This window comes from Ranitomeya variabilis, chromosome 3 (genome assembly GCF_051348905.1).
Source record: "Ranitomeya variabilis isolate aRanVar5 chromosome 3, aRanVar5.hap1, whole genome shotgun sequence".
Classification (NCBI taxonomy): domain Eukaryota; kingdom Metazoa; phylum Chordata; class Amphibia; order Anura; family Dendrobatidae; genus Ranitomeya; species Ranitomeya variabilis.
This window is the reverse complement of record NC_135234.1, coordinates 378,045,115-378,071,198: the sequence shown is the minus strand read 5'-3', so window position 1 is coordinate 378,071,198 and position 26,084 is coordinate 378,045,115. Positions and strand designations below refer to the sequence as shown.

General features: G+C 46.0%; 1 protein-coding gene across 4 annotated transcripts in view; it reads right to left on the bottom strand.

Annotated features, from left to right (window-relative positions):
• ZBTB8OS (zinc finger and BTB domain containing 8 opposite strand) overlaps positions 1 to 26,084 on the bottom strand; it is a 36,301-nt gene that overhangs the window by 7,861 nt on the left and 2,356 nt on the right. For all 4 annotated transcript variants that reach the window (XM_077296005.1, XM_077296004.1, XM_077296006.1 and 1 more), the window contains exons 4-5: positions 9,477 to 9,559; positions 9,346 to 9,398 (exon numbers count right to left, since the gene is read on the bottom strand). In XM_077296005.1, the coding sequence (XP_077152120.1) occupies positions 9,346 to 9,398; positions 9,477 to 9,559 (136 nt within the window). The remainder of the gene's footprint in view (positions 1 to 9,345; positions 9,399 to 9,476; positions 9,560 to 26,084) is intronic.

The window sequence follows — 26,084 nt, the reverse complement described above, 5'->3', positions numbered from 1 at the left end:
AGTTTGCCAATAAACACCTGGATGATTATGTGAGTGATTTGGGAGCTGCCGTGGTCAGATGAGACAAAAATTGAGGTCTTTGGCATTAACTCAACTCGCCGTGTTTGAAAGAAGAGAAATGCTGCTTATGACCCAAAGAACACCGTCCCCACTGTCAAGCATGGAGGTGGAAACATTATGTTTTGGGGGTGTTTCTCTGCTAAGGGCACAGGACTAATTCACCGCATCAATGGGAGAATGGATGGAGCCATGTACCGTAAAATACTGAGTGACAACCTCCTTCCCTACGTCAGGACATTAAAAATGGGTCATGGCTGGGTCTTCCAGGAAGATAATGACCCAAAACATACAGCCAAGGCAACAAAGGAATGGCTAAAAAAGAAGCACATTGAGGTCATGGAGTGGCCTAGCCAGTCTCCAGACCTTAATCCCATAGAAAACTTATGGGGGGAGTTGAAGCTCCGAGTTGCCAAGCGACAGCCTCATAATCTTAATAATTTAGAGATGATCTGCAAAAAGCATTGGACTAAGATTCCTCCTGACATGTGCGCAAACCTCATCATCAACTACAAAAAACATCAAACTGCTGTGCTTGCCAACAAGGGTTTTGCCACCAAGTATTAAGTCTTGTTTGCCAGAGGGATCAAATACTTATTTCTCACTGCAAAATGCAAATTTATACAATTCTGTAATTAAATGGTTGTCACCTGCGCTGAGGATTGTTACTCCTACAGAGGAGTGTATAGGTAAATACCAGACTGACACCTGTACTGGGGAAAGAAAATTCAATTCAGGGGGTTGAGTGCAGAGCTGACACTTGCTTAGAGGCCGTATTAATGTGTGTGGTGCTAATAGCCGGGATTAGTATCCTCCGATGCAAGAACAGTTACGTACACTATGTTCCAAATTATTATGCAAATGACATTTTTCTCGGATTTTCCTAAATGGTCTGTGCAAATGACAGTCAGTCTAATAAAATTCATCACCCATTAGAGTATACATTGAATTTTATTGTAGAAACCTCCCAATGATAACAGTATAATCTCCAAAATGAATAAAAACTCAAAATGCACTGTTCCAAATTATTAGGCACAGTAGAATTTCTAACCATTTGATATGTTTTAAAGAACTGAAACTGCTCCTTTGTGGAATTTGCAGCATTAGGTGGTCACATTCACTGAACAAAAAAGCTATATAACTCCAAAATATCCTAACAGGCCAAGTTACATGTTAACATAGGAACCCTTCTTTGATATCACCTTCACAAGTCTTGCATCCATTGAACTTGTGAGTTTTTGGAGAGTTTCTGCTTGTATTTCTTTGCATGAAGTCAGAATAGCCTCCCAGAGCTGCGGTTTTGATGTGAACTGCCTCCCACCCTCATAGATCTTTTGCTTGATGATACTCCAAAGGTTCTCTATAGGGTTGAGGTCAGGGGAAGATGGTGGCCACACCATGAGTTTATCTCCTTTTATGCCCATAGCAGCCAATGACTCAGAGCTATTCTTTGCAGCATGAGATGGTGCATTGTCATGCATGAAGAGGATTTTGCTCCTGAAGGCACGTTTCTCCTTTTTATACCATAGAAGAAAGTTGTCAGTCAGAAACTCTACTTACTTTGCAGAGGTCATTTTCACACCTTCAGGAACCTTAAAGAGCCCTACCAGTTGTTTCCCCATGATTCAGGCCCAAAACATGACTCCTCCACCTCCTTGCTGACGTCGCAGCCTTGTTGGGACATGGTGGCGATCCACCAACCATCCACTACTTCATCCATCTGGACCATCCAGGGTTGCTCGACACTCATCAGTAAACAAGACTGTTTGAAAATTAGTCTTCATGTATGTCTGGGCCCACTGCAACCGTTTCTGCTTGTGAACACTGTTTAGGGGTGGCCGAATAGTAGGTATATGCACCACAGTAAGCCTTTGAAGGATCCTACACCTTGAGGTTCGAGGGACTCCAGATGCACCAGCAGCTTCAAATAACTGTTTGCTGCTTTGTATTGGTATTTTGGCAGTTGCTCTCCTAATCCAATGAATTTGTCTGGTAGAAACCTTCCTCATTATGCCTTTATCTGCATGAACTCTGTCTGTGCTGTTTCAGTCACAAATCTCTTCATAGTATCATGATCACTCCTACGTTTTCATGAAATATCTAATGTTTTCATACCTTGTCCAATGCATTACACTATTTAACGCTTTTCAGCAGCAGAGATCCTTTTTATTTCCCATATTGCTTGAAACCTGTGGCCTGCTTAATAATGTGGAACATAATTTTTAAGTAGTTTTCCTTTAATTACAATCACCTGGAAAGCTAATTATCTCATGTGTTTAAGAATGATTTCAGTGATCCATTGAGCCCTGAGACACAATACCATCCACGAGTTTATTTGAAAAACAAAACAATTAAATCTTTATGACACTTAAATCCAATTTGCATAATAATTTGGAACACAGTGTATATGTAATCATGCACTTACTACTTGTGAAGACGATGATGAGTGTGGAGGGGGCGTGGCAGGTAATATAACGTCACAGCTAATGGGCGGGCGCGTGTGTGACCAACCAATCCAACAAGTTTCGAAGGATACGATCCTTCTTCGTCAGGGCTAGGGTTCCCTATGACGCCCATCCTTAACCCCTTCATGACCCAGCCTATTTTGGCCTTAATGACCTTGCCGTTTTTTGCAATTCTGACCAGTGTCCCTTTATGAGGTAATAACTCAGGAACGCTTCAACGGATCCTAGCGATTCTGAGATTGTTTTTTCGTGACATATTGGGCTTCATGTTAGTGGTAAATTTAGGTCGATAATTTCTGAGTTTATTTGTGAAAAAAATGGAAATTTGGCGAACATTTTGAAAATTTCGCAATTTTCACATTTTGAATTTTTATTGTTAAACCAGAGAGTTATGTGACACAAAATAGTTCATAAATAACATTTCCCACATGTCTACTTTACATCAGCACAATTTTGGAAACAAATTTTTTTTTTGCTAGGAAGTTATAAGGGTTAAAATTTGACCAGTGATTTCTCATTTTTACACCAAAATTTACAAAACCATTTTTTTTAGGGACCACCTCACATTTGAAGTCAGTTTAAGGGTTCTATATGGCTGAAAATACCCAAAAGTGACACCATTCTAAAAACTGCACCCCTCAAGGTGCTCAAAACCACATTCAAGAAGTTTATTAACCCTTCAGGTGTTTCACAGCAGCAGAAGCAACATGGAAGTAAAAAATGAACATTTAACTTTTTAGTCACAAAAATGATCTTTTAGCAACAATTTTTTTATTTTCCCAAGGGTAAAAGGAGAAACTGGACCACGAACGTTGTTGTCCAATTTGTCCTGAGTACGCCGATACCTCATATGTGGGGGTAAACCACTGTTTGGGCGCACGACAGGGCTCGGAAGGGAAGGAGCGCCATTTGACTTTTTGAATGAAAAATTGGCTCCAATCTTTAGCGGACACCATGTCGCGTTTGGAGAGCCCCCGTGTGCCTAAACATTGGAGCTCCCCCAGAAGTGACCCCATTTTGGAAACTAGACCCCCCAAGGAACTTATCTAGAAGCATAGTGAGCATTTTAAACCCCCAGGTGCTTCACAAATTGATCCGTAAAAATGAAACAGTACTTTATTTTCACAAAAAAATTATTTTAGCCTCAATTTTTTTCATTTTCACATGGGCAACAGGATAAAATGGATCCTAAGATTTGTTGGACAATTTCTCCTGAGTACACCGATACCTCACATGTGGGGGTAAACCACTGTTTGGGCACATGGTAAGGCTCGGAAGGGGAGGCGTGCCATTTGACTTTTTGAATGGAAAATTAGCTCCAATCGTTAGCGGACACCATGTCGCGTTTGGAGAGCCCCTGTGTGCCTAAACATTGGAGCTCCCCTACAAGTGACCCCATTTTGGAAACTAGACCCCCCAAGGAACTTATCTAGATGCATAGTTAGCACTTATAACCCCCAGGTGCTTCACAGAAGTTTATAACGCAGAGCCGTGAAAATAAAAAATAATTTTTCTTTCCTCAAAAATGATTTTTAGCCCAGAATTTTTTATTTTCCCAAGGGTAATAGGAGAAATTGGACCCCAAATGTTGTTGTCCAGTTTGTCCTGAGTACGCTGATACCCCATATGTGGGGGTAAACCACTGTTTGGGCACATGCCGGGGTTCGGAAGGGAAGTAGTGACATTTGAAATGCAGACTATGATGGAATGGTCTGCGGGCATCATGTTACGTTTGCAGAGCCCCTGATGTGCCTAAACAGTAGAAACCCCCCACAAGTGACCCCATTTTGGAAACTAGACCCCCCCAAGGAACTTATCTAGATGTGTGGTGAGCACGTTCAACCCCCCAAGTGCTTCACAGAAGTTTACAACGCAGAGCCGTGAAAATAAAAAATCATTTTTCTTTCCTCAAAAATTATGTTTTAGCAAGTAATTTTTTTTATTTTCACAAGGGTAACAGGAGAAATTGGACCCCAACAGTTGTTGCCCAGTTTGTCCTGAGTACGCTGGTACCCCATATGTGGGGGTAAACCACTGTTTGGGCGCACGTCGGGGCTTGGAAGGGAGGGAGCACCATTTGACTTTTTGAACGCAAGATTGGCTGGAATCAATGGTGGCGCCATGTTGCGTTGGAGACCCCTGATGTGCCTAAACAGTGGAAACCCCTCAATTCTAACTTCAATACTAACCCCAACACACCCCTAATCCTAATCTCAACTGTAGCCATAACCCTAATCACAACCCTAACCCCAACACACCCCTAACCACAACCCTAACCCCAACACACCCGTAACCCTAATTCCAACCCTAACCCTAATCCCAACCCTAACCCTAATCCCAACCCTAACCACAACTGTAACCCCAACACACCCCTAACCCTATCCGTAACCCTAACCACAAGCCTAATCTTAACCCTATTTCCAACCCTAGCCCTAATTCCAACCCTAACCCTAAGGCTATGTGCCCACGTTGCGGATTCGTGTGAGATTTTTCCGCACGATTTTTGAAAAATCTGCAGGTAAAAGGCACTGCGTTTTACCTGTGGATTTACAGCGGATTTCCAGTGGTTTTTTTGTGCGGATTTCACCTGCGGATTCCTATTGAGGAACAGGTGTAAAACGCTGCGGAATCCGCACAAAGAATTGACATGCTGCGGAAAATACAACGCAGCGTTTCTGCACGGAATTTTCTGCACCATGGGCACAGCGGATTTGGTTTTCCATAAGTGTACATGGTACTGTAAACCTGATGGAAAACTGCTACGAATTCGCAGCGGCCAATCCGCTGCGGATCCGCGGCCAATCCGCTGCGGATCCGCGGCCAGATCCGCACTGTGTGCACATGCCCTAACCCTACCCCTAGTTCTAACCCTAGTTCTAACCCTAACCCTAGTGGAAAAAGAAAGAAAAATATTTTCTTTATTTTATTATTGTCCCTACCTATGGGGGTGATAAAGGGGGGGGGGGGTTATTTATTATTTTTTTATTTTGATCGCTGTGATAGAACCTATCACAGCGATCAAAATGTACTTGTAACGAATCTGCCGGCAGATTCGGCGGGCGCACTGCGCATGCGCCCGCCATTTTGGAAGATGGCGGCGCCCATGGAGAAGACGCACGGACACCGGGAGCCTCGGTAAGTATAAGGGGGTGGAGATCGGGGCACGGGGGGGGCGTCGGAGCACGGGGGGTGGCATAGGAGCACGGGGGGAGCGGACAGGAGGACGGGGGAGCGGAGCACAAGACAGAGGGGAGCGGAGCACAGATCGGTGGCTTGGGGGGGGGCGAGTCACATAAGTGTTTCCAGCCATGGCCGATGATATTGCAGCATCGGCCATGGCTGGATTGTAATATTTCACCAGTTTTTTAGGTGAAATATTACAAATCGCTCTGATTGGCAGTTTCACTTTCAACAGCCAATCAGAGCGATCGTAGCCACGGGGGGGTGAAGCCACCCCCCCTGGGCTGAAGTACCACTCCCCCTGTCCCTGCAGATCGGGTGAAATTGGAGTTAACCCTTTCACCCGATCTGCAGGGACGCGATCATTCCATGACGCCACATAGGCGTCATGGGTCGGATTGGCACGGGTTTTCATGACGCCTACGTGGCGTCAAAGGTCGGGAAGGGGTTAAATAGCCCTGACGAAGAAGGATCGTATCCTTCGAAACTTGTTGCGTGCTACGGAGCCCACTACACCTAACTATCCTTGAAGAGGACTAACACATCCTGCCATTCCGGGGTATCATCGTCTTCACAAGTAGTAAGTGCATGATTACATATACGTAACTGTTCTTGCATCGGAGGATACTAATCCCGGCTATTAGCACCGCACACATTAATACGGCCTCTAAGCAAGTGTCAGCTCTGCACTCAACCCTCTGAATTGAATTTTCTTTCCCCAGTACAGGTGTCAATCTGGTATTTACCTATACACTCCTCTGTAGGAGTAACAATCCTCTGCGCAGGTGACAACCATTTAATTACACATTTGCACTTTATAGACAGGGTGTTACACAGACCATGCCATCACACCAGCAGCTGAATCCTTATTTTTAACCTATTTTTACCTCCAGCTCCCTCTCCCTAGTGCAATCTTTTAATCTACCCTCTTTTTTATCCAGTGAAGCGGTAGTGTGTACCCACTTATACATTTAACTAATTTATACAATTCATACAATGTGATTTTCCGGATTTTAATTTTCGATATTCTATCTCTCAATGTTAAAATTAACCTGCCCTTAAAATTATAGACTGTTCATGTCTGTCAGTGGGGAAACTTACAAAATCAAATACTGATTTTCCCCACTGTATCTGGCACTACCTACATGATTGCAGCCAGGTATGTTTGGCTCTGAAACAATTTAACGCTTCAAAGAAAAACATACTTTAACCCCTTTCCGACATTGGGCATAATAGTTACGCCCACATCGGACTCCCTCCCTGTAGTGTGGGCTCCGGCGGTGAGCCCACATCTTTCCCAGCACATTTTAGCCATTTTGAACAGCTGACATGTGCCCGGAACAGCTGCGGGTGGAATCGATCCACCCACGGCTATTAACCCGTTAAATGCCGACGTCAACCGCTGATAGCGGCATTTAACATGGATTTCTGTCAATCGCGCTGGAAATCTGCCCATCGGTGACACCCCCCCCCCCCCATCACGTGATCGCGGGTCACCGATGGGTTGGCATGACAACCAGAGGTCTCCTGGAGAGCTTTACGGTTGTCACTGCCGGACAGCTATGAGCGCCACCTGGTGGTCAGCGTTCATAGTACGTGAGGTATTCTGCTACATGCAGGCGATCTGATGATTGCCTGCATGTAGCAGAGCCGATCGGGTTATGGCAGCTTCTAATCTCCCATGGAGCCTATTGAAGCATGCCAAAAGTAAAAAAAAAAAAAAAGTTTTTAAAAATATAAAAGTCCAAACACCCCCCTTTCGCCCCATTCAAAATAAAAAAGCAAAAATATACATATTTGGTATTGCCACTTTTCAGAATTGCCCAATCAATAAAGAGAAAGTATTAACCTGATCGCTAAATAACGTAGCGAGAAAAAAAAAAAAAAAAAAAAGTCAAAACGCCAGAATTTTTTTAGGTTGCCGAGACATTGCATTAAAATGCAATAACGGGCGATAAAAAGATTGTATCTGCACCAAATTAGTATAATTAAAAACATCAGCTCGGCGTGCAAAAAAAAAAAAAAAAAAAAGCTCCACCCAACCCGAGATCACGGAAAAAGGAGATGCTATGAGTATCGGGAAAATGGCGCAATTTTTTTTTTTGTTTAACAAAGTTTGGAATTTTTTTTCACCACTTAAGATAAAAAAGAACCTAGACATGTTTGGTGCCTATGAACTCGTAATGACTGGAGAACTATAATGGAAGGTCAGTTTTAGCATTTAGTGAACATAGTAAAAAAGCAAAACAAAACAAACAACTGTGGAATTGCACTTTTTTTGGCAATTTCACCGCACTTGGAATTTTTTCCAATTTTCCAGGTCACGATATGTTAAAACCAATGGTTTTGTTCAAAAGTACAACTCATCACGCAAAAAAGTAAGCCCTCATGGCCATATTGACGGAAAAATAAAAAAAGTTATGGCTCTGGGAAGAAGGGGAGCAAAAAACGAAAATGCAAAACCAAAAATACCTCCGGTCATGAAGGGGTTAAAAACTGCTAGGGACCAAGCTGCATGGGAGACTAGTCAGACAGGTAGCTCCCCAGCTTCTTCCCCTCACCCGCTCCCCTTGAGTATAGAATCTCTCCCTGCGTGCCTGTATAGTTAGTGTAAGCGGGCGAGAAGTAGTCATTGGTACCTGTCTGACTAGACTCCCTCATGGTCAGTCCTCAGCGGCTTTTATAGTGTGCTTTTTCTGAATCGCTTTCCGAGTCAAACATATATGGCTGAAATCATGCAACCAGCGTCTATTGCCTGCCCCAAACCACGGGCAGCATGTATCACCTGTCAGGTTCCTTTTAACCCAACATCTCACTATGCTGGCACTCTGTGCTACTTTGACAGAAGTATTTGAGCTCACCACAGTTGTTTATGGGTTCAAATAGCTTAGGGAGGAGAAGGAAAAACAAATTCCTAAAATATAGTACAAAGGTTTCTTACATTTGCTTGATCTGTTGATTTATGCAGTTTGTTAAAATGGCAGTACCAATTAACAATCAGTAGGATAACCAGAAATACTAACATTAGACATTCGCAAGACAACAGAAATTCTAAGTATTGTATTTTTTGGACCAAGACATCTTTTTCCCAAAAAAATCTGAAAGGAAAATAGCCCTGGGCTGGGAGAAGGGGGTGTCCAGGTCGTGCGAGGCAGGGGACATTGATCTCTAGGCGGTGGGCTTAAAAAAAAAGAAAAAAATGGCGCAGTGTTGGCACATGTGTAAATTGTTATCTCGACTCAATGATGAGCAGAGATCTCAATCGGTGCATGCGCCGCCTTCAGCGCCTGTTACCTGAAGGCCTCTCTGTGTCTAATCAGAGGCCTCAATGGCTGATGACTGCAGCATAAGTGGGGTTAAACTAGCTATGATTGCACATTAACAAGGTGCTAGCAATGTAACACAGCCGGCAGTGTATGAAGCAGCTCCTAAGCCCGCTCCATACATCTGTGCACATTTGCAGTACATGTAGAGAAATTCACTAATCTACTCTCTTGACACGTGGGAGTGATTTGGGTAATATAGGAATAATAAGAAAAATGTTATCATAGGCTTGTTTAATACATAGTAATGACAACAAGTTTGTTGAATGCTCTACAATCAAGCAGATCATCGTTCTCCATTAGATTAAGGAATTACTTACCCTATAGAACGGATTTTAAAATTCATTCTGTCTATGTGTAACACTTTCACCTCCTAAATGAAAAAGAAAGTGTCACTCTCTAGTACAATCTACACAGTGGCTAGCGAGTTACATCATTATGAAATGCTCACCCGAGGTATGAAGTACTGATCAGCGCTGAACTTATAGAGCCACTCGTCCAGGAAGTTATACAGCAAAGAGAGCATATCATTGCCTAAGAAAAAAAAAAAAAAAAAGATATCGAGAATCAGACATCTGCAGTTTTTTCCCCCACAGATAATTATAGAAAGTCAACATATACCCTTACAGTACACAATGCTTTACTTACCGTATTTGGCCGGCGTTTCATTATTAATAGTGTTTGGGCACATATGGAGATTAAAGAATAATTGATGATGTAGAGAGAACAAGTGTAAATTTCCATTACTCACAAGGCTGCAGTGGAATTAAGGACTTCATTCTCCAAAAACAACCAAAAAAGAAAAGCAGAAATGGGAGCCCTAAAAAATCTTACTAAATAGATCTAACATGGCTCTTGGCCATTGCCTCTGTAACTTTATTGTATCAATCCATTAACTCATTTTGTCGCAATCTGTAGCTTTACACCCTGGTTGCATGTGGCACTGGCTTAAATGGCAGACACAGCACATTACACAGCATCAGTCAAAGTCCCCGGATAAAACAGGGAGCTGAATAATCAGCCCTTCACGAAAACCACTGAGTGCTGTGATCAAAGTGAGCACTGCGTTTAGTAACAGGGTCTGAATGTAGGAAGTTGCCCTTCCTCATCTGGGCTGTTGCCACTGAAATCTATGACTTCACAATTACGTCACAGGGTTCTTATTACACCATCAAGACAGCCACATAAATCGGACCGAGGCCGGACTGGCCATGGCTCTCCCGACCACGACAAAGCCTGGTGCCCTTGTAATAACAAGTCCATATTTCACAAGTCTACATAAAAATATGTACATGTTTTTGTTTATTAAGCCTCACTCTGTCGGCTCTTAATACCCAAAATAAATGCTTTTCCTTGTACAGATGCATGATGTGCCTATTCAACCATTAATAATGGGGATCTATCAAAACAACTTATATTTTGCGAGAAGTGCCCATAGTTAATATCGCTATACACATCTTGGTTCAAACTGCCATTGAAATCATCAGGACAGTAACGTGCACAAGTTGTGGATGTGAATGGGCCCTTGTGCAGGGGTGTGCACTCCTCCACATGGCAGACGGTTTCAGGAGTTTCCTGCCATTACACGTACCATTTTCAGCTGTAGAACAGGTGAAATTGTGTATGTTGTGATTCTTTTCTGTCTGGGGAAAATCACTAGTGTGCACTAGCAGATAAACCCCTCATGGATCAGAGGTAGCTTATTCTGAACACAGACTGAAAACACATTTGTCTGAAATAGAGTAGGAGAATTATACTTTCCAATAAAGTTTTTGTTAAATGGAACCCGTCATGTCCTTTTTAGCAGTAAACTGTCCCCAATGCGTTGTGAGTGATGCAATGTGCAGCGCTAACTTTTTTTTCCATTAAAAACGGCAGTCTACACCGAGTCCATATCTAAGAGATCCATTAGATTGCGTTTACATATGGTGACATCAGCACGCTGTTTGATTGCCCGGCACTGGAAGCAGACCTCTCCACCTTCCCAACTAGGAAGGAGATCAGGAATTTTGAGTACTGGGCAGCCCTTAAAGGGAATCTGTCACCTGAATTTGGCGGGCTATGTAAATGCCCTGTTTTCGGTCCGATGGGCAGGGTTTCTTATTTTTCCTCCACCCCATCCTTCTCCGCTGTCCGCAATATTTTCCGGAATTGGAGTAGGTGTCCTCCATAGTTCGTGCGTGTGCAATGCAATTTGTCTCGCGCACGCGCAGTATGCTTTGTCCATCTGCGGGCAAAGCCGAAAAGCATTACTGCGCATGCACCAGCGCACTATGTTCTGGAAGTATTTCTCTGTGTTCCGGGACTTAGTGCACCGGAACATGCGCACTAATGCTTTTCTGCTTTGCCCGCAGTTGGGCAAAGCATACTGCGTGTGCACGAGACAAGATTGCATTGCGCACACGCGAACTATGGGGGACACCTACTCCAATTCCGGAAAATATTGCGGACGGCGGGGAAGGATGGGGTGGAGGCAAAAACAAGAAACACCGCCCATCGGACCGAAAACAGGGCATTTACATAGTCCGCAAAATTCAGGTGACAGATTCCCTTCAATGACAATATTGTCGAGAGATTTAACCTTATTTGGCCTCCTTGGGATTTCTTTTGGGTTAGGGCCATGTTAAATATATGACTTATATGAGATGGATATTAATAGGTCACAACTAGGGTTGAGCGACCTTTAGTTTTTTAGGGTCGAGTCGGGTTTTGTGAAACCCGACTGTCTTAAAAGTCGAGTGTAATCGGCCGACCACCATGAAAAGTCGGGTTTCGGCCGAAACACGAAACCCAATGAAGAATTTTTTTTTTTTATATTAAATCTGTCTCTCATTTTTTTTTAAATATTATTTTTTAAAAATCTCTCTCTCTCTCTCTCTCTCTTTTACGTCAGCACTCTACCGCTCCTTCATTGGCTGCAAAAAAATGGCGCTAAACGCGTCATACGAAACGCGACTTTCGCGCCTAGATCACGTACCGCATGGCCGACCCCACACAGGGATCGGGTCGGGTTTCATGAGACGCCGACTTTGCCAAAAGTCGGCGACTTATGAAAATGAACGACCCGTTTCGCTCAACCCTAGTCACAACATTTTGTATCATACCCCCTCCTCCTTTTCCTTTTGTCTGAGTTTGTTCATTCATGAGCTTTGTATCACTTTGTATACTTGAAAATGCTTAACCAAAAGTCAAAATATTATTATAGAATAATATTGGTTGACAACCTATAAATGATAATGACAAATTTAAAATGGCTAAATTTCTCTTTTCCTGTAAGGCTACGTTCACATTTGCGTTGTTGTGTGCTGCGTCGGCGACGCAACGCACGCAAAAACGCATGCAAGACGCGTTTTGTGACGCATGCGTTCATTTTTTTAGCGCAAAAAAAAATGCAACATGCTGCGTCCTCTGCGCCCTGACGCTTGCGCCAAAAAAACGCATGCGTCACAAAACGCAACACAACGCATGTCCATGCGCCCACCTTGTTAAATATAGGGGCGCATGACGCATGCGTCGCCGCGGCTGCGCCCAACGCAAATGTGAACGTAGCCTAAAAACTGAAAGAATATTAAAATTACAATAAAAAAAAAAAAAAAAAAAAAACAACAACGGCGGTCTAATCTACCTGCTCATTTAGTCATAGGGGTGAGCTTCATTTTACTCAGTCACGGTTGTCGCTGCAATTTGAATTACGTTCCCTGGGTTGCGCTGACGTCACTCAAATCTGCTTTGAAAAATCCTGTGCTTGCGCAGTGTTGATCAGGGAGCCGTTCATGTGCCGTAAAGCTGTGTGTAATACCCGGCTTTACTGACTGTGCTGCCTGAGCCGCTTGTCACAGTGCATGTTGATTGACAACCGGCTTCATACAGTTAGGCAGCAGAGAGCCAGCTGTCAATCATCATGATGTCGACAGACACCTGTCAACAAAGCAGAGCGGAAGAGAAGCCACTGCTCTAAAAACATCATGTTAGTGGAAGCCGTTGAATCACCGGCAGGAGCCATCTGTGTCAGCAGAGATCGGCCCCGGGCTAAAAATGCAGGTCACGCAAGTATCACGCCGGTAGAGTTCCTGACCTCAATGGGAAACTACTTTTCCTACCTACCGTATGTACCCTGCCTTTTTAGAACTGGACAGCATCATAGAAGGACAAAAGTCCATGATGACAGAGCTGAATAACATTAAATGCTCAGTTGAATGAAAAAAAAAAATTAACACTTTAGGTGTCAATTTTGGCTCCCTGTACCTCCACAACTGAGTGGAGAAAAGATAAAAAGGAACATTTTATGCATATTGGTGCTACTATGTGCAGGAAAGTAGTTTATAATACAAAAATATTAGTGAAGGGTCTTCTGTAAAGGGAGACTGTCACCAATGACAAGCAAACTGAATTAAACAGTCATGTAGCTCACTTAGGGTATGTGCACACGTCCGGATTTCTTGCAGAAATTTCCTGAAGAAAACCGGAAATTTTCTGCAAGAAATCCGCATTTTTTTTTTTGCGTTTTTTTTCCGGTTTTTCGCGGTTTTTTTTAGCATTCTGCAAGCATAATTAGCTTGCAGAATGCTAAAGTTTTCCAGCGATCTGTAGCATCGCTTGGAAAACTGACTGACAAGTTGGTCACACTTGTCAAACATACTGTTTGACAAGTGTGACCAACTTTTTACTATAGATGCAGCTTATGCAGCATCTATAGTAAAAGATAGAATGTGTAAAAATAATAAAAAAAATAAAAAAAATGCTTATACTCACCCAGACATCTCATCAGCGGCGTCCGTTCGTCTTCCTATAGCTGGTCTGTGCGCACAGGACCTTCCGTGACGTCACGGTCACGTGAGCGGTCACGTGACCGCTCACGACCAATCACAGGACAGTGACGTCATCGGCAAGGTCCTTCGCCGCACATCAGCTACAGGAACCGAAGCGACAGCGTGCAGTGGAGGCGGGAAGACATCGAGGGTGAGTATATCGCTATTTTTTATTTTAATTCTTATTTTTTGACCACTTATATGGTGCCCAGTGCGTGGAGGAGAGTCTCCTCTCCTCCACCCTGGGTACCAACCGCACATAATCTGCTTACTTCCCGCATGGTGGGCACAGCCCCGTGCAGGAAGTAAGCAGATCAATGGACCCCTAGGTGTGCGGAATCCCCTGCAATTCCGCATTTTAATGAACATGTTGCTTTTTTTTCCGCGATGCGATTTTTTCGCGGAAAAAAAGGCTACATTTGCACAAAAAATGCGGAATACACTTAAAATAATGGGAGGCATATGTAAGCGTTTTTTTTCGCGTTTTTATCACGTTTTTATAGCGAAAAAACGCGAAAAAAACGCGAAAAATACTTAACGTGTGCACATGGCCTAATACTGATGATTTTGGCATACAACTCCTGATAACCCAAAAAACCTGTCTCAATAAATTAGCATATCAAGAAAAGGTTCTCTAAACGACCTATTACCCTAATCTTCTGAATCAACTAATTAACTCAAAACACATGCAAAAGATACCTGAGGCTTTTAAAAACTCCCTGCCTGGTTCATTACTCAAAACCCCCATCATGGGTAAGACTAGCGACCTGACAGATGTCAAAAAGGCCATCATTGACACCCTCAAGCAAGAGGGTCAGGGTGGATAAAAATCAATGTTTTTTTAAAAAAATCAAAAAAAATCGGATTTTTTTGATTTAAATCGGATTTTTTTGATTTAAATCGGATTTTTTTCAATAAACTGCTTTTTGAGGAAAATATTTTACCATCCAAAGGTTCTTCCATCATGAGATAAAGCTGAGTTGTTTAACTCAGTAGAATAAAGGCTGTATATGTGTAACATTCACAATGCCATGCTCTTCCAGAGGTTTCTGTAGGATGCTGACTATCCAACAAGTTTGGGCATGTCAACTGAATGGAAAAAGAAACTAAACCAAAAGTGAAACCAAGCTAGAAGTGTGGAATTAAAGGGGCAGTATGAACAAAATGTGGAGGCTATTAATAGTTTATACAATTAAGACATGCTGCTTTTAAACACCTACCTATTGCCATATAGTAAAACAAAAAAGATTTTTACTTACTTTGGGGTCCCCCCCTCACCCTGGCGTTAGATCGTTGCCCCTAGTTTCGTCCGTGTAACTATGGGCGCACATGCGCACTGCTCTCACTTCTCATTTTAATCGTGATTTATATTAAAAAAAACCTTTTGATTTAAATCAGTGATTTAAATCATGATTAAAATCATGATTTAAATCGGCGTGATTTAAATCAATCCACCCTGAAGAGGGTAAGACCCAGAAAGAAATTTCTCAACAAATAGGCTGTTCCCAGAGTGCTGTATCAAGGCACTATCAAGGCTTATGCAGCATCTATAGTAAAAGATAGAATGTTTAAAAATAATAACAAAAATAAAAAAATGGTTATACTCACCCTCTGCAGACAGCCAATCTCCTCAGCGGCGTCCGTTCCTATAGATGCCGGTGTGGTTCAGGACCTTCAATGACGTCGCGGCTTGTGATTGGTCGCGTGAGTCACATGAACGGTCACGCGACCAATCACAAGACAGCGACGTCATAACAGGTCCTGGACCACACCATCTATAGGAACGGAAGAGAGAGCATGCACCGGAGAGGCGGGAACACTTCGGGGGCCATCAGAGGGTGAGTATATCACTATTTTTTATTTTAATTCTTTTTTTTTTACCAATTATATGGTGCCCAGTCCGTGGAGGAGAGTCTCCTCTCCTCCACCCTGGGTACCAACCGCACATAATCTGCTTACTTCCCGCATGGTGTGCACAGCCCCGTGCGGGAAGTAAGCAGATGAATGCACTCCTAGGTGTGCGGAATCCCCGCAATTCCGCATTTTTAATGAACATGTTGCTTTTTTTTCCGCAATGCGATTTTTTCGTGGAAAAAAATGCAACATTTGCACAAAAAATGCGGAATACCCTGAAAATAATGGGAGGCATATGTAAGCGTTTTTTTAGCGAAAAAAACGCGAAAAATCCTGAACGTGTGCACATGGCCTTAGCCCCTATAAAAATCATATTAGCAGTACACATTTCTCTGATATAATTGGTTTGAAAACTCTGTACATTGCATATGCAAATAACGAGGTTTTGGTGCAGCATTGGTGTGGCCAAGAGCTTGTTGCACCCCTAATACTCCCTTAATTTGCATACTGAGCAATTCCCTGCACTCACTTGGCAGAGCAGGCGCTGCTTGAACCCCGTGTTGCTGCATGTGCACACTGACTATGCAGAAGTCAGCAGCGCACACATAGTATGAGGGCGGGTCTACCTGTCATGGCATCGCCTACACCCAGATATGTAGTGAGCAGCTTTAGACCGAGGAGGGATCAGTTTCGTGCTCCTCCTGTCTACAATGCGTCACAGAATAGGTCTGCACTAAGGACAGGAAGAGCACATAACTAATCCTCGCTGAAGCAGCTCACTACACTTCTGGGTGTAGAAGCAGCGGTGCAGTGACAGGCAGGGCTGTGGAGTCAGTAACCCTAACCTCTGACTCCCAACTCCCCTGCACTGCCTCACTACTGAGCATGTACAGAAAGTGCAGCACAGATTCATCTCAACTAAAGGCCGACATCCTTACATCAGGAACAGAAGACATTTATGGGACAGTTCAGAACTTTCCCAAATGCTCATTAAAACATTTACAGCACATCCTGCATTGTACTACTGGACCAATGTATTATATATATTAGGAGTACAGGTCCTTCTCAAAAAATTAGCATATAGTGTTAAATTTCATTATTTACCATAATGTAATGATTACAATTAAACTTTCATATATTATAGATTCATTATCCACCAACTGAAATTTGTCAGGTCTTTTATTGTTTTAATACTGATGATTTTGGCATACAAGTCCTGATAACCCAAAAAACCTGTCTCAATAAATTAGCATATTTCACCCGACCAATCAAATAAAAGTGTTTTTTAATTAACAAACAAAAAAAGGAGATTTGTGTGTACTCACCGTAAAATCTCTTTCTCTTAGCCTCTAATTGGGGGACACAGGACCATGGGTGTTATGCTGCTGTCCACTAGGAGGCGACACTATGCATAATCTGAAAAAGATTAACTGTGGCTCCTCCTGTGCAGTATACACCCCTGGACGGCATCAGCCTTCTCCAGTTTTGTGCCAAAGCAGTAGGAGGAACGTAACATGAATAACATAATTATGCCTGTAAGAAGGCAACTATGTACGAGCTCAAGAAACAATATGAGAACTCAACAGTTACAACAGCCCGGAAAGGGCAACAGGGTGGGAGCTGTGTCCCCCAATTAGAGGCTAAGAGAAAGAGATTTTACGGTGAGTACACAAAAATCTCCTTTACTCTGTCGCCTCATTGGGGGACACAGGCCCATGGGACGTCCTAAAGCAGTCCCTGGGTGGGAAGCAATGGACGAATATTGTGCAGACAGGCCCGTACACTTAGGGCACCGCCGCCTGCAGGACACATCTACCCAGGCTCGCTGAGGACTGGGTATGAACCCTGTAGTGTTTAGTAAATGTGTGTAAGCTAGTCCAAGTGGCCGCCTTACACACTTGTTGTGCCGAAGCCTGGTGCCGAATGGCCCAGGAGGCCTCTACCGCCCGTGTAGAGTGTGCCGTAATACCGGCTGGAAGAGGAGGATTCTTAAGGCGGTACGCCTCTTGTATGGTGGATTTGATCCACCTGGCAAGAGTAGCTTTTGGAAGCTGGCCTACCCTTGTGGCCGCCTTCCGGAAGGAGGAAAGGAGAATCAGACCTCCGGAAGGACGCAGTCCTAGACACGTATATACGCAAAGGCCTGACAAGGTCAAGCGTATGCAGAGCCTTCTCCACTCTATGAACCGGAACCGGACAAAGGGATGGTAGTGAAATTTTCTCATGGAGGTGGAAGTCTGACACAACCTTCGGAAGGAAGGATGGGACCGTATGAAGAACTACCTTGGCCTGGTGACAAGCCAGGAAAGGCCGTCTGCATGAGAGTGCTGTCGGTTCAGACACCTTGCGTAGCGAGGTGAGTGCCACCAGGAAAAAAACCACCTTCTGGGAAAGAAGGCGGAGCGGGACCTCCTTAAGGGGTTCGAAGGGTGGTTCCTGCAATGCTGTCAGGACCAGGATGAGGTCCCACGTTTCTAGTGGTCGTCTGTAGGGGGGAACCAATCGGGGAACCCCCTGAAGGAAAAGGCCTTACTTGCGGCTTGGTAGCAATGCGCTTTTGGAAAAAGCACTGAGAGGGCTGACACTTGGCTTTAGGCGAGCCCAATGACAGACTGGCTTCCAGACCCGCTTGGAGAAAACCAAGAGCTTTGGGTAGGGAATAAGGGAGTGGAACCTAGCCACGAGATTCGCACCAGGTAAAGAAAACTTTCCAGGTACGGTAATACATCTTGGCAGAGGCTGATTTCCGTGCTCTGATCATGGTTGCAACGACCTCTGTCGAGAACCCTGCCTGGGTTAGAACCCAGGTCTCAAGGGCCACGCCATCAAGTTGAGAGCCCTTGAGTTCTGGTGGTAGAACGGCTCTTGTGATAGAAGATCGTGGCGGTCGGGGAGACGCCAGGGGGCGTCTGCTGTGAGTTGTACGATGTCGGCGTACCATGTGCGTCTGGGCCAGTCCGGTGCAATGAGGATAGTTGAAACTCCCTCTTGTTTGATCTTCCTCACCCTCTGGATATCAGGGGGAGAGGTGGAAAAAATATACAGAAGCTGGAACTGAGTCCAGTCCTGAACCAGAGCGACTGCTCCGAGCGACCGCGGATCGTGAGTTCAGGCAATGAAGTTGGAGACCTTGGCATTGAAATGGGATGCCATTAGGTCCACATCCGGGGTCCCCCAGCGGAGACAGATCTGATGAAAAATTTCGGGATAGAGAGACCACTCTCCCGAGTCTATTCCTTGTCGGCTGAGGAAGTCTGCTTCCCAGTTGTCCACACCCGAACGTGGACCGCCGAAGGACCGACCCTGTGTCCTCCGCCCAGCGGAGGACATATGACACTTCCCGCGTCGCTTGGGTACTGCGGGTCCCCCCTTGATGAGTCACATATGCCACAGTCGTGGTATTGTCCGACTGTATCCTGATGTAAGAGGCTGCCAGTAAGTGATGGAAAGCCCTCAATGCCAGAAGGATGGCACGAATTTTCAGGATGTTGATGGGCATGGACGCTTCCGCTGAGGACCACTTGCCCAACAGGAGCCCACAGCTGAGCCGGGGTCCCTGGATGCAGGCGCAGTGTGCTGGCCTATTGCTTGGAGGTGTAGGATGCTGCCTGTACAGGCCCTACCTGAGGTGTCTCAACCTATACCCCCAGAGAGGGAAAGGGAAGGTGCTATTGTCACCTTCAGGGGCCTTTATCCTCGCCTCGACCTCAACCCAGAAACCAAAAGGAATTGGGGAAGGGAGTCTCGACTTCGAACCAGCACCCGAGGGACTGGGGAAGGAGCAGCATGGGGAATAGCCATCTCAACTTCAACTGGGCACCCCATAATAGGGGGCCGAGGAAGGAGCCATGCCGGGAGTCTCACAAGAGACCCTCTTTTCTTCATCTGCTAGTCGAAGGGCCAGTGCCTTGTCCTTGGGAAGGAGCACTAGACCCCTGGAAGTGTTGAATAACATTCCCAGGAAGGTCAGGGACTGACTCGGAGTTGGTGATGACTTTGTAGGTTGATTAACCAGCCCATACGACTGAGAGTATCGGTTGTGATTGAGACGCTGAGCTCGCAAACCTTGAAGGTGGGAGCCTTGATGAGTAGATCGTCCAGGTATGGAACGACTACTATGCCTCTGGAATGCAGGACGTCCATGGTTGCTGCCATGACCTTGGTGACACTCTGGGAGCCGTGGCGAGTCCAAAGGGGAGAGCCACGAATTGGTAGTGGTCCTGGCCTATTGCGAACCTGAGAAACCTCTGATGGGCAGGTGCAATGGGTATATGCAGGTATGCGTCTTGTATGTCTATGGAGGCGAGATATTCTCCCTTCTCCATGAACGCAGTGATGGACCGAAGGAACTCCATGCGAAAGTGACGGACCCGCACAAATTTGTTGAGCTGTTTTAGGTCTAGTATGGGCCGTACGCTGCCTCCTTTCTTGGGAACTACGAACAGATTGGAGTAGAACCCTCGGAAGCGGTCGGTCGTGGGTACCGGTACTATGACTCCTGATTAATAAAGCGAGGAGACCGCTTGGTGGTAGGCTCGAGCCTTGGCTGGCAGTTTTGGGGGGACAGAGAGGAAGAACCTGTCCGGTGGGTTGGAGGTGAAGTCTATTTTGTATCCGGAAGACACTAGTTCCATGACCCACCTGTCTTCTGTAATAGGCAGCCATACTTGATGAAAGAACAAAAGTCGGCCGCCTACCGGTGTGGTGTCTTCCGGAGTCCGTAAGTCATGAGGAAGAGAAAGTCTGAGATTTTCCTCCTCTGGGCTTAGACTGGCCTGCTTTTGACTGCCAGGTCTTGTCCGACCTTTGCGTCGATCGTGAGTTGTCCCTGCGTGGGGAACGGTTACGATTTTGTACTGGACGTGAGACGGACCAGCCGGAGGAATTCCGAAAGGATCGGAATCGAGTTTGGTTACGCTTCTGGTAAGTGCGTTTAGGTTTCAGTTGGGGAAGAGAAGTACTCTTACCCCCTGTGGCGTTGGATATCATAGTATCCAACTGTTCACCGAAAAGTCTCCCACTGAGGTAGGGGAGGTGCGTGAGGGACTTCTTTGAGGCTGCGTCCGCTTTCCATTCCCGCAGCCAGAGGATACGCCTGATGGGGTTTGATGCTATCCCCGCGACTCCCCTTGCTGAAACCAGAGCTGCATGGAGCATGTAATCTGCTACAACTGCAATTGAACCGCTTGGTCCGACAGTTGAGGAGCGGATGCTTGGAAGGCTTGTAGATTCTTTGCCCAGGCCAGGATGGCCTTGGCAGCCCAAGCTGAAGCGAACGCAGGAGCCATGGATGCCCTTGCTGCCTTGAAAATTGAACGAGCCATGCGTTCTACCTGCCAGTCTGCTGCGTCCCTGAGGGTTGAGCTATCTGGCGGTGTAAGGAGGGTCTGTGCTGCCAGCCTAGAGACTGGGGGATCCACTTCAGGTGGATCTGTCCATTCCTTGGTGTCCTTCTGTGGGAAGGGGCACCTCGCCTCCAGATATTTGCGATTAGCGAATTTTTTCTCAGGCTGTGAGAGCTGTTTTTTTTTTTTTTTTTAAGGATCGCCTTAAACTCTGGTGGTTAGAGAAAACCTTAGGCGGCTTCAGAGTTCCTTCAAAGGAAGTCTGATGTTCCGGGGCCTCTGATGGCGGATCAGAAATGACCAGCACCCGATGGATGGACGATATTATGTCCTCAACTAGCGCTGTATTGCTAGGAGGGATTGGGATCAGGGACCCCTCCGTTTCTCTGTCTGAGTCAGAGACGCAGATGCCTTCTGAATCCTTTGTATCACTGAGGCGTCCCCTGCTAGGTGAGCAGGGGAGGAGACCTTCTCTGGTTGGGGATTGCGGAGATCTGCATTGTCTGTCCCTGGAATGGGACGGTCTAGATGACCTGGAGCAACGGTGTCTCTCCCTAGAGGGGGATGACCGTGTGCTATGGGATGACGCAGATGGACTTGATGTATGGATCCGCTTGCGTCGTGACCTAGACGTGGATGTGCCAGGGGCATCTTGTTCCTGAGTCAAGCTCTCCCTTTGCTGGGTAACGTTCATAGCCGGGGCATGACCCTGCAGAGCCTGAAGCAATGTGGAAGTTAGGTTATCTATAGACTGCGTCATAGATTGCGATATCTGAGTAGCCCATTCCGGTGTGGCATTAGACACCGAGGCATTGGCAGGGGCTTCTTGTATACAGTTCTGACAATGCGGGTACGTGCTGCTACTGGGGAGAGCGGTCCCGCAGGCTGTGCAGAATGCATAATAGCAGTTCTGCCTGGTTCTCTTAGACCTTGAGCCCGGCATAGTGCACAGAGTGCAGAAGTGCTGCCAGCAGATGGACCTTACAGGGGTGGAGAACCTACAGGGGAGCCTTATAGGTAATATGGATTCACAGCTGAGTAAAGATAACCCAGCTGTGATCTTACCCCACCAGTGTACCCCTAGGTCCAGCGCCGAAAATCCACAGTCCTGTGCCCCCCGGAGACTGGCTGCCTGGTCCTGGTCCTGCAGACCGGGAGATGCAGGGTTAATCTGCAGCCGAAAATGGCTGCAGAGACAGAGGAGAGAGGAGGAGAAGGGGGCGGAGAGCTGGAAAAAGGCGGCAAGGCTATAAAAAACCCGCCCTTTCTGTCTCGATCCGCCCCTTGTATGACACTGTAGAGTGTCATATTTGTCATCCGGGGGGCGGGCCGGGGGGCGGAGAGGAGGCTGCTGCTTCAGCTAGGCCGAAGCCGGGGCCTAAATTAGATGCCTGAGGCCCAGAAGGGCTCCAGGCCGGCGCGAAAGTCCGGGAGGGGGTCGGATCTGAACCGGACCCCTCCGGATTTGAAGGCAGGATGGCGGTGGGGCTATAAGCGGAAGGGGGAGCCCGGCTGGGGTCCCCCTGAGGCAGTATAGAGCTGGTGCTGCCGCAGAGACAGGGACGCAGGGAGCCCTGTGTCTGTATGTGCCATGCCTGCCTGCACTCCCCCCGGCCCCAACAGGAGCCCGCAGCTGGGCTGGGGTCCCTGGATGCAGGCGCAGTATGCTGGCCCATTGCTGGGAGCTGTAGGATGCTGCCTGTACAGGCCCTACCTGAGGTGTCTCAACCTAATACCCCCAGAGGGGGATAGGGAGGGTGCTTTTGTCACACCTTCAGGGGCCTTTATCCTCGCCTCGACCTCAACCCAGAAACCAAAAGGAATTGGGGAAGGAGGGGGGTCTCGACTTCGAACCAACACCCGAGAGGTTGGGGAAGGAGCAGCATGGGGAATAGCCATCTCAACTTCAACTGGGCACCCCATAATAGGGGGCCGAGGAAGGAGCCATGCCGGGAGTCTCACAGGAGACCCTCTTTTCTTCATCTGTAATCCCATCGGAAAACGGGAAAAGGAGTAAAAACGGAGTAAAAATCTTTAGGTGTGCCTCCTTTGCGACACTAAGCAAAAACTGGAGAAGGCTGATGCCATCCAGGGGTGTATACTGCACAGGAGGAGCCACAGTTAATCTTTTTCAGATTATGCATAGTGTCGCCTCCTAGTGGACAGCAGCATAACACCCATGGTCCTGTGTCCCCCAATGAGGCGACAGAGTAAACCATCAAATAATAATGTTCAGTTATGCACTCAATACTTGGTCGGGAATCCTTTGGCAGAAATGACCGCTTCAATGCGGCGTGGCATGGAGGCAATCAGCCTGTGACACTGCTGAGATGTTATGGAGGCCCAGGATGCTTCAATAGCGGCCTTAAGCTCATCCAGAGTGTTGGGTCTTGCGTCTCTCAACTTTCTCTTCACAATATCCCACAGATTCTCTATGGGGTTCAGGTCAGGAGAGTTGGCAGGCCAATTGAGCACAGTAATACCATGGTCAGTAAACCATTTACCAGTGGTTTTGGCACTGTGAGCAGGTGCCAGGTCGTGCTGAAAAACGAAATCTTCATCTCCATAAAGCATTTCAGCCGATGGAAGCATGAAGTGCTCCAAAATCTCCTGATAGCTAGCTGCATTGACCCTGCCCTTGATGAAACACAGTGGACCAACACCAGCAGCTGACATGGCACCCCACACCATCACTGACTGTGGGTACTTGACACTGGACTTCAGGCATTTTGGCATTTCCTTCTCCCCAGTCTTCCTCCAGACTCTGGCACCTTGATTTCCGAATGACATGCAAAATTTGCTTTCATCAGAAAAAAGTACTTGGGACCACTTAGCAACAGTCCAGTGCTGCTTCTCTGTAGCCCAGGTCAGGCGCTTCTGCCGCTGTTTATGGTTCAAAAGTGGCTTTACCTGGGGAATGCGGCACCTGTAGCCCATTTCCTGCACACGCCTGTGCACGGTGGCTCTGGATGTTTCCACACCAGACTCAGTCCACTGCTTCCTCAGGTTCCCCAAGGTCTGGAATCGGTCCTTCTCCACAATCTTCCTCAGGGTCCGGTCACCTCTTCTCGTTGTACAGCGTTTTCTGCCACATTGTTTCCTTCCAACAGACTTACCATTGAGGTGCCTTGATACAGCACTCTGGGAACAGCCTATTTGTTGAGAAATTTCTTTCTGGGTCTTACCCTCTTGCTTGAGGGTGTCAATGATGGCCTTCTTGACATCTGTCAGGTCGCTAGTCTTACCCATGATGGGGGTTTTGAGTAATGAACCAGGCAGGGAGTTTTTAAAAGCCTCAGGTATCTTTTGCATGTGTTTTGAGTTAATTAGTTGATTCAGAAGATTAGGGTAATAGGTCGTTTAGAGAACCTTTTCTTGATATGCTAATTTATTGAGACAGGTTTTTTGGGTTATCAGGAGTTGTATGCCAAAATCATCAGTATTAGGCCATGTGCACACGTTAAGTATTTTTCGCGTTTTTTTCGCGTTTTTTCGCTATAAAAACGTGATAAAAACGCGAAAAAAAACGCTTACATATGCCTCCCATTATTTTAAGTGTATTCCGCATTTTTTGTGCAAATGTAGCCTTTTTTTCCGCGAAAAAATCGCATCGCGGAAAAAAAAGCAACATGTTCATTAAAATGCGGAATTGCAGGGGATTCCGCACACCTAGGGGTCCATTGATCTGCTTACTTCCCGCACGGGGCTGTGCCCACCATGCGGGAAGTAAGCAGATTATGTGCGGTTGGTACCCAGGGTGGAGGAGAGGAGACTCTCCTCCACGCACTGGGCACCATATAAGTGGTCAAAAAATAAGAATTAAAATAAAAAATAGCGATATACTCACCCTCGATGTCTTCCCGCCTCCACTGCACGCTGTCGCTTCGGTTCCTGTAGCTGATGTGCGGCGAAGGACCTTGCCGATGACGTCACTGTCCTGTGATTGGTCGTGAGCGTGACGTCACGGAAGGTCCTGTGCGCACAGACCAGCTATAGGAAGACGAACGGACGCCGCTGATGAGATGTCTGGGTGAGTATAAGCATTTTTTTATTTTTTTTATTATTTTTACACATTCTATCTTTTACTATAGATGCTGCATAAGCTGCATCTATAGTAAAAAGTTGGTCACACTTGTCAAACAGTATGTTTGACAAGTGTGACCAACTTGTCAGTCAGTTTTCCAAGCGATGCTACAGATCGCTTGGAAAACTTTAGCATTCTGCAAGCTAATTACGCTTGCAGAATGCTAAAAAAACGCGAAAAAAACGCAAAAAAAAAAATGCGGATTTCTTGCAGAAAATTTCCGGTTTTCTTCAGGAAATTTCTGCAAGAAATCCGCAACGTGTGCACATACCCTTAAAACAATAAAAGCCTTGACAAATTTCAGTTGGTGGATAATGAATCTATAATATATGAAAGTTTAATTGTAATCATTACATTATGTAAATAATGAAATTTAACACTATATGCTAATTTTTTGAGAAGGACCTGTAAGGGTACCGTCACACAGTGAAATTTCCATTGCTGCGACGGCACGATTCGTGACGTCGCAGCGTCGTATGAATATCGCTCCAGCGTCGTAGACTGCGGTCACACTTTGCAATCACGGCGCTGGAGCGATGCCAAAGTCCCCGGGTAACCAGGGTAAACATCGGGTTACTAAGCGCAGGGCCGCGCTTAGTAACCCGATGTTTACCCTGGTTACCAGCGTTAACGTAAAAAAAACAAACAGTACATACTTACATTCCGGTGTCTGTCCTCCGGCGTTCTGCTTCTCTCCACTGTGTAAGCGCCATAGCCGGAAAGCAGAGCGGTGACGTCACCGCGTTACCGCTGTGCTCGCTTTCCGGCCGGCAGGCGCTCACACAGTGCAGAGAAGCTGAGACGCCGGAGGACAGACACCGGAATGTAAGTATGTACTGTTTGTTTTTTTTACGTTAACGCTGGTAACCAGGGTAAACATCGGGTTACTAAGCGCGGCCCTGCGCTTAGTTACCCGATGTTTACCCTGGTTACAAGCGAACACATCGCTGGATCGCTGTCACACACAA